The sequence below is a fragment of the Pteropus vampyrus genome, unplaced genomic scaffold (assembly GCF_000151845.1).
Source record: "Pteropus vampyrus isolate Shadow unplaced genomic scaffold, Pvam_2.0 Scaffold297, whole genome shotgun sequence".
Classification (NCBI taxonomy): Eukaryota; Metazoa; Chordata; class Mammalia; order Chiroptera; family Pteropodidae; genus Pteropus; species Pteropus vampyrus.
The window spans coordinates 690,696-700,573 of NW_011889078.1; the positions used below are offsets into that span (position 1 = coordinate 690,696).

Here is a 9,878-nt window from a genome sequence, read left to right on the forward strand (position 1 = left end):
TAAGATTCCTGTTTCCTAGAGTTGCCACAGGCAATGCCTAAAAAACTCCTTGACATTCTTCATTCTGTTCCCTTTGTAGTTCTATGACCCAATTGGCTTATAATCACAAGACAGTAAAAAGAGAAGGAGCCAGTGTGGAAAGGGTTTTAAGTGAGACATTTTGAGAAAAGTTTATTTACTTTTAAAAGAGGACAGAACAAAACCCTCTTGAGAGGAATCTAGTTTACACCATACTATCTGAGAAATCTGGGTCACCTGAATAGCCCAGCAACTACAAGTTGTGAAAACTATCGTATCCTTAAAGCAACCAGTTTATAAGAGGGTGGCCTGTGACTATGTCATTTCGTCTAGATCCAATCACTGCACTAATTCATATTCCTTTTCACTGGGAGGGAACAGGTATGTGTAAAAATTAAAACTGAAACGTTTGAGTTCAACATGGTATTTTAAACCTCACCATATATATGGTGAACTATACTGATTATATCAGTGCTGAAAATAAACTGTAGTTTGTTGAACACAGAGAACCAAGAAAATGAGAACCAAAGGAAATTTGATCTCAATCTAAATTCATAGAAAAGAAAATTCACTAGTTGAGACTGGAATGTGTTAGGAATCAGAACATTGTGCTTCACAAAACTTCAAACACAACAATCAAAATTCAGATTGCTGGCAAAACACTCAAGGCATAGTTTGCGCTCCAAATTCAACCACATTTCCCTTGTCCCCCTTACAGAAATTCTCCTTATAAGAAGTATCTGTGTTCACTGCATACATCTGAAGCAACTGCTGGTGAGCTGTCTGTCCAATCTCTATTCTCAAGCCAATCTCTCAAAACTGACAATGACCTTAATATTGCCAGATTCTATGGGTAAATTCTCAGTTCTTGTAAGCAACATCCCAGCAGCATTTGACCCAGCTGATCACTCCCTCCTTCCAACAAAACACTTGGTTTTCCTCCTACTTGATGGGATGACTCTAAGAATCACAGTTCACTGAATCTTCCCTCTTCTTTCCAGCCTTAGATGCTGCAGGGTTTGGGGCTCATTCTCCAGAAAGTTTATTTTCTCTATTTATAATTACTCTCTTAGAGCAAGGGTACCCAATCTCTGGGCCGCAGACCGGTACCACTCCGTTGTCTGTTAGGAATAGGGCTGCACAACAGGAGGTGAGCAGCAGTGGCAGGTGAGGGAGTAAAGTTTCATCTGTATTTGCAGCCACTCCCCAGCACTAGCATCACAGCCTCAGCTCCACCTCAGATCATCAGGTATTAGATTATCATAGGAGCACCAGTCCCTGGTGCCAAAAGGTTGAGAATTGCTGTCCTAGAGGATCTCATTCAGTCACCTGGCTTTAAATACCAAATATACAGAGATGACACAAATATCTACCTCTATCATTGAGCTCTACCCTAAAACACAGTGCCGTCTATACAATGATATTCAACGTCTCTGCACAGATGGATGTATGAGGCAGTCACGTCGACATGTTCATAGCAGAACTCATACCAGCCTGACTGCTCCTCTTCACTGCTCTCCATCTCAAGAAACCACACCGATATCCAGATGTTCAGGTTAAAAATCTTGTAGTCACCTTTGAATTTTCTCTTTCTCTCTTACATCATATGCCATGCATTAACAAATCCTGTTACCTTTATGATAAAAGTACAATATGCACCAAATCTTCATCACCATCTCCACTGCTATGTCAGGAGCCCAAGCCACTATCTCGCACCTAAATCTCAATAACTGCTCAAGCCATCACCAGCTCCTACTCTTGCCCTGACTATCTACACACAGGAATTGGAGTCATCTTCTGAAAACATGTATCACGTCTAAGAGTAACAGACAAATACTGCCTCTCTCTGACTCCATCTTATTCGAGACTGAAGTTGCCCCCATGGCCCTCAGGCTATTAGCTCCTGCTTTAGCAATGCTAATCATTAGAGGACTTCTGTTTAGGGTTTAAGTTTTTACAAAAATTAGCCCCTCTCATTTTCCTTTCCCTTGACATAAAAGAAGCCTGAACTCTGTACTTTGAAAAGATGGATTTGCGGATTAGGTCTCTCATCTTCTCCGTTGGCACCTTCTGGATCAATAAATCTTTCTTTATGGCAAAATCTGAAGTTCTAAATTTTGTCCTTCTGAAGAATCAGGCACACAGGCTTCCTACAGGTAACAAAAGCCTTCCCATGGCTTTCTTTTATACTTAAAGTCATCCCACAATTGTAACCAGAGCCCACAAGGCTCTTAGCCCAGCTATTACCTCTCTGCCCTCATCTTCTACCACTTTTCATCCATCTGGCTTCATAACTATTCTTCAAATAAATCATAAACAATGCTTCCTCAGGGTTTTTGTATCTGCTCTTTTCCTCCTGCTTAAAATACTCTTCTTGATATTCACATGGCTAATTTCTTCAAGTTGCTGAAGTGTCAATTCCTCAGTGAGGCTTTCCTTGACCATCTCTAAGTAAAATAATAGCTCCCCTAACTCATTTCTTTTATCCTGTTTCCTTTTACTTGAGAAAAATCACCATTTCGAGAAATAATGTGATATATCTGCCATTATTTTTTACATTATCTATCTGCCAACTAGAATATAATCTCCATTAGAGCAGAGACTTTTCCCATTGTATTCACTATTATAACTCAGGAGCCTAGAATAAGTGTCTGGTACATAGTATGTGCTCAATATATAGTGCTGAACGCATGAATAAATAAGTCACAAAAAAGGGAGCTATTTTACCTTACAAAAGTGGTACAGGAATTCATTAACTATTGTCTCTCTCTTTTTTTTTTTCTTTAACAAAACCAACCAGCACTAAAAAAAAAAAATTCACAATTTCCAATGGAGGTTTTAGGATCCATCTTGAGACATTTTAAGAAACTGGCATCTAGCTATCTATGGGTTTAAAGAGATTATCTCTCTTCATATTCTAATTCCACAATTAAAACCTGTCAATGACCTGTATTTACTGGGACAGTCTGTTCCCCTTTGACTCTTAAAATAAAAAACAGATTTTATTTTTAGAAATCAGGATTTCCTTTCCCTGCAGAGGTTACATCCCAGACACATTCAAACACTAAAATGTTTATGATGGCTTTGGCAGACCGCTCACACTGGAGAAGCATGTTTCCCCTATTTAGTGACTCCAGGACTCCAAGGGTCTAATTCTCATTTTCTGTGCCACTCTGGGTCCTTCCTTGGTCATCTTATCAGAGTATCTTGACTTTATTACCTCTAGAAAACTTTAGATTAGGCAAGAAAAACTGAATATGCCCCATTCACAAAAACAACAGACAACCATAAGATCTTGGCTCAGTTCACCTCTCTCACTTATTAACTACCATTCTCTGCTCTCCACTCAATTCTCCAGAAGCTTCAAGCACCAAACACAGCAGGCCTTGTGGTCTTTTGCTGTTCCCTTTGGTTAGAATGTTCTTCCACTTAACAATCTGCTGGTACACACCTGTGCCTGGTTCAGGTCTCTACCCAAATATCTTTATACGTTTTTATCTCATTGTGTATATGCATAGTATCTCTCTGATTACTAAAATATGAGCTCATCTGAGCAGGAACTGTGTGTTTGGGTCAATGTTATAACCCAGTACCCAAGACAAGGCCAAGCTCAGAGCACGTAGTCAAGAAACAGTCACTGAATGAATGCTCCATAATTAGCCAGCAGATCTTCATCATCCCTTCTCAATTCTCCTCATTATCCACTGAACAAATTTTCATTAACTTCAGATCTACTAAAAGCAGGCTATTTTGACACCTGCTTTAGGATATAATTTCCTTTCTTAGTTATGAAATGATTCACTTTATTGGTTAGGAGACTATTACTAGAATGTAAACAAATATTACTCGAAGCTAACTATTATTAATATAGTTCATTAATTTATGAATTGATATATTTTAGGAGTCTATAATTTTATTTTACTACTTCTCTGGAATAATTTCCTCATTTCATTTATATGATCCTACTACCAATATACTATAAATAAGTTCAGTGTAAGCAGCTTCAAAGAATTACAATTAAAAATACAATTATTTTTAAATTCATATACAAAACCACTACAAATAATACTTTATGTAAGATGTCTACAGGCATTGTGTAATCTGGCTAGAGAATAAGTACTTGCAATTGTTCCCAATAGAAAATATCAACAGTAAGTATTCTGATTCTATTAATAATTAGAGTCATAATTTATTGAACATAATGTGTTATGATACTGGATTTCAAAATATTGTGGTAAGATAAATTTAAATTTCTACAACCAACCAACCAAAACACATGCTAAAGGAATTAATATAAAATAAATAGATATATCAGAAAGAAATATTAGTATATTTATCTGATGGTAGAAAGTCTTTTCTAATCATTTAAGCCAAGAAGCCTCTGGTTCAAGGTGGCAACTGATGCATAAACAATAACATTTCATTTCCACAAATTCTACTGAAACAACAATAAAGTATAGAGAGAATTTAATCCGTATCTCTGCTGAACATGAGAGTGGAAAAAGTCATCAATGAACCAAAATTTTTGACAAATATCAAGAAGATGAAAACCTTTGTCATACAGGTCCTCAGCTTTTCTGTGTCTATTTACATGGAGACTCTCACTACCATTTCCCAAAGTGTAAATTCTAGGGAAGAGGGCCTTATCTGCATTGTTCCCTGCTATATCTCCAGCACCTAGAACATGCCAGGCCCATAATGAATGCTCAGTAAATATAGGTCTATTGAATAAATTAACAACCTACAATAGAAAATTAAAGAAATAAAGATGAGTCATTTTAATGTAATACTATGCCACCTTTAAAATCCAATGCCAATAGCATGAGACTGTATTATGTTTTATGCTTCTTTGCATTTTTCAAACTTTCTACTACATATGTGTAATCCCTTTGTAATTAAGGAGGATGGAAAAGCCATTGCATAACAGAAGGACTTAGTTTTGCTGTTCTCTTAGAATATGCTATCTCCTCTCTCTCTCTAGCCAGACAGCTCATCCCAGGTTATATGCCAGAACGCGGCCCCATTCTTCAAACACAGAGGAATGAAGGAGAGGAAAAAAGGGCCTGGCAAGCAGTTAGTTATAGAGATAGGTAAGAACCAAGCTATAGTTTGTGCTTTGCCTTCTAGGATAGAATTTTAGAGCCTAATCAGGTTGAAATATATGCCAGATATATTTGCATGTATGTGTCTATGTTGGAGATGGAATACGGGGGTCACTCTTCCAGTGACTCATTTCCTATTAAGATTTTTAGAGTGCTTCCGCCCAACACAGTTGAGTCACCTGCGCCAAGATAGGATCGCAGGAAGAATACAGCCAAGGTCTGGTCATTTAGGCACACTTAGCTCAACTACTTACAAAATGGTCATTACTGACCCATGGGTGCTGTCATCTTCCTTACTTACATGCACATAAAGCATGTGCTAAATAAATCATTAAAACAGGGCCCAGCATATAGTAAAGAGCAATAAATAGTGTTATTATAATTAGTTATTATTAAATAAGACAAGATGATATCAATCAGTGACTAACACATGAAACCCTATACCACTAAATCTTTATTAGGTCACAAACCCAATATTTATTTTCCTTCTATCATGTGCAATATCGCTTTAGAGAAAAAATAAGTTGCTGGCAGAATCAGTTAAGGATGCACACCATATGCAGATAAAAATTTACACAGTAGAAAATATTACAAAAATAAATTGAAGATCCTAATAGGATCTTCAAATAGGTATCACAAGGCAGAGTCTGATGAACTGTCAGAGGAATTATTACCTTGATCTTGCACTATCTGAAGCAATGATCATTGCATCAAGTTCATTACAAGGTTCCCTCAGAGGCATAATCAATATTCTAACAAATGTGGGCCCAGGGAAGTCTAGTAAAAGGAATGGTTTATTCTAGGAAAGAAAATTGTGAAAAATCTTCCATGGATTTTAAAATTTATTAAGTTTACCATAATTTCAAATCATACACTTTTGTGCCAGCAGAGTATGCGAGGCAGCACAGAAGATATCTGTAATTAGTAAAAAATTTATCTTACCATTCAAAAGCTCTGTCTACCGTGATGGAGGACACTTGCTGTGTTGGTGGTGTGGTAGATTTATTACTCTACATCCATTCCTCTCTTACAAAACAGAATTTCATTTTTTGGTGGAAGGAATTAGTATTCCATCTTCGGCACACTAAACGTACAAAGAAGAAACATTTCCTCCTCTGGTAACGAAGTGACGACATGACCCAAGCTATGCCAGCTAGACTCTGCTGTGTCTCTAATCCTTGAGCTGAGTGACACAAAGGCATAAGAGGGAACACAGACTCAACTTTTGATCAATTATGGTATCCTAGGATATTACTGAGTCCTGCTCAGTCAATGTGACTTGACTATCAGTCAGTTATCCCCATCCCTCCTTGGAAAAGGCCTGAAAATTGCTATCCCAGCCTCCTAAAGCCAGGAGAGGTAAAGTGATCTAATTCTGGCCAAAGATATATGAGTCAGTCTACTGGAAGCTTCTGGGAGTGCTTTTTTTTTCTGATAAAAGGATAAGGCATGCAAATTAAGCTCTCTCACTATTCTGACTCCTTGGCTACCTTCTTCCTTTATTCAAAGTTTTATAAGGACATGATGTCTAGAATATGGGCAACCACCTATGGACAAGAGAATAAAGCCAAGAGAATCACAGAGATATCCCTGGTGAAGCTGCAGAATAGACCTCAGAACCTCCTATCTACAAACTCCATATTAAAAACATTTATGTGTCCTTAAACTTTAATATTATCCTGTGGGTTTTCTGTGACATGGACATTAAGGCATATATGACAGACTGAATACATAAAAATGACCAATTATTTCTATCCCTGTATTCATGTCCACTTGGTTGCCCTGTAATCTTTAGTGTCCTCCCACTCCAACTCTGAGATTGGCTATATGACTTGTTTTGGCCAATAGGATGTAAGCAAATGTGATTCAAGCTGAGACTTGAAAAGCTATATAGATTAGGGTATGTCCCCTCTTGCTGCTTTTGAAACCTGCTACTGCCATGTGAACAGTACACACACGCACACACAGAAAATCTTCCAGTATTCAAAACTATTATTCAGTTCAGCAAAGAATTCATTCATGTCACTGATCAGCATGTGAAATTCTGACATACATCTTTGCTGTTTCATTTTCATCTTACTTGTTTACTTAAAGAAAATTGTAAACTAACAGTAATGTCAGAACTATATTCATTCATCACTTGTAACCATGGGTTGTACCTATAAAATTCAAGAATTTAGAAAAAAAAATAGAGAAAATTATTCTGTAAGACAGAATTGGCTATATAAAATTTAGAATAATACATTTTATTACCTGCAAGTTATATACTGTACCATACTTATTTCATTAAAATTTATAATAAATTTTTTCAGAGAGTTGGTTGTTAAACATTTACCAGCATACTACTGAGTGTGATGTAATGTGTCACCTTGTCCCCTAAGTCCCAGAGGCTGAGACAGAAAAAGTTCTCCATTAGGAAAAAAAAGATAAATTATTTACCCCAAGAGAATGCCATCCAGCTCTATAGGGAAAGGATTGCATAATCAGTGAGAGGAGATTGCAACTTCCTTATAAATCTGCAGGAAAAACTAGGATAATGGTTGAAGGTGGAGTAGAGAGGCAGATTTCCAAATACAATGACTTTGTTATTTCCATTCCTCCCGAGTAGTGAACAATTATTCTTTCTTATTTCCATGCTCTGAAATGTTTGCACCAATTAGAGATAGGAATCAGGTAACACTTTCTCATGTGGTCCTCATTTTTGAGGCTCCATTGTGAGGATCCCTCTTAAGGTCAAAGGCCAAAAATGATGGTAGTTGATACAGCGATGAAATTTAATTCTTCCATTTCTGTGAAATTATCAAAGAACATCCTATAGAACTAAAAAATGTAAAAGAAGTATATTTAGAAGTGAACTTTTTCTAATTTCCCAGTTTTTCATAACATTTACTTTCTATTGTGAAAATATGTTCATAAAAATAGAATCAAGGAACCTAGTAGTTTATTCTCTCCTACCATTTTTCCCAAAGTCATATTAAGAACAGACCGTGGGAGACATGCACGATAGACCTGCAGGATGAGGAAAATCAATGTCTTAGTAGAAAGAAATGGGACAGCAGCTCTGTGACTGTTTCAAATAGGAAAAATGCAGAAAGAAATAACAAGACTAGATTTTTTTAAATACAGAGAGAAAGGAAAAAATAAATAAATAGAAAAGCAACTTGATATGGTGAAAAAAAATGTGAAAGGACAGAGCCAAGAAATATGAATGATGGTACAGAAAATATTGCGGCCTATAAAGGAAAAGGAAGAGCAAAAAGAGACAAAGAATCATAATGAAACAAATTTTACCAGAGCTAGAGAGAAACTTTTGCATGTAATATAATTAGTTTCAGGCTTACCATGCCATGGTGCATATTTCAGAATTCAATCTGCAAATGCTTGCCAAACCTTCTCCTTAAACTTAAGTAGCTAGCCATTTTCTCCACATTTTGGGGGCCCAAGTCTTCAAGTGGCTCTCAATTTGATAAAAACAATAAATAAAGTGAGCACTCTGTGCCTTAGGCTGGTATTCACAGAGTATTCTTACATACTCTATTAAACTCTGCTTCTGATGTTCTGACTTCTTGATCATTCCTGAGACAGTAGACACTTGCCATTTTGGCCAGACTGGATTTATTTTTCTTTCACTGGAAATGGTATCTATGCTTCCTGCTTCCCATTGCAAATGCCTCTTTTTTCTCCTTTATTCCTACAACTCACATCCTTCCTTCTCTCCATCCCAGAAAAAGCCATCATAATGTGTTCCATGTGTAACTTGTATGTGTATGAATACATATTTTATATACATAAATACTATTTATGCAACATAACACTTTGTTCTTTTTTTTTTTTTTTTGCCACTGAGATGTACCCGTGTTGCTATATGCACACCAAATCCATATTTTTTTTACTTGCTGCATAATATTCCTTGGTATCCACTATATTCTACTTATCCACTTTTCTAGTGATGATATCCAGATTTCTACCACTTCTCTGCCCCCACAAACCACACTGCAATGGATATCCTGATACATGTCTATGTAAAAAAAAATTGTGTACCTAAAAAGTGCTATTTTATGTTTATATATATAAATATTTATATCTATTTTAAATATAAAAATATATATTTATATATTTAATTTTACTAAATAGTGCCAGATTGATCTTCAGGATGGCTGCACCCGTCTACACTTTTACCAGCAGTACCTGAGGCTTCTTAAATACACAAATCTTCATCAACACATAGCATTATCCAACTTCAAATTTTTTGTATTGTAATAGGTAAAAGATGACATCTCATAACTCCTTTAGTTTGCATTTATCTAGTACAAAATAACGAGGTTGTGGGTTTTAGCAGTTTCTTCCTCTATAAGCTAGCTATCCATGTTCTTTGCTTATTTTTTATTGGTGTTGCCTTCTTGCTTAAGTTGATTTTTTGACACCTTGTATTCTATATATGTTGGTCCCTTGTTGGGTTTTAGATAATAAAAATATCTTCATCCATTTATTCACATGTTTACTAATGTTTTCCATATTGTCCTCTGATGAGCTGAAATCCTATAACCGATGTCACCAAATTCATCAGTTTTTCATTTCATGATTTTTGCTTTGGGAATTTTTAAATGGCCTTCTTTCCTCTCTCTATGACAAGACAGCCCCTAAATTTTCTTCGATTCAATTTACAATTTTGGCTTCTTTATTTAAGTATTTCATCTACTTGCAACACACCTTTTTATGCAGTATTAAAAAGGCACCAGCTTAATTTTTCCCATATTC

At 36.2% G+C, this 9,878-nt stretch overlaps 1 protein-coding gene across 1 annotated transcript in view; it reads right to left on the bottom strand.

Moving 5' to 3' along the window:
• The window catches only part of PRKD1 (protein kinase D1), a 162,837-nt gene extending 156,753 nt beyond the window's left edge, over positions 1 to 6,084 (bottom strand). Inside the window, exon 1 of the mRNA XM_023521147.1 lies at positions 6,063 to 6,084. Within this exon, the coding sequence (XP_023376915.1) occupies positions 6,063 to 6,065 (3 nt within the window). The 5' untranslated portion in view covers positions 6,066 to 6,084. The remainder of the gene's footprint in view (positions 1 to 6,062) is intronic.
• Between the last annotated feature and the right edge of the window lie 3,794 nt (positions 6,085 to 9,878).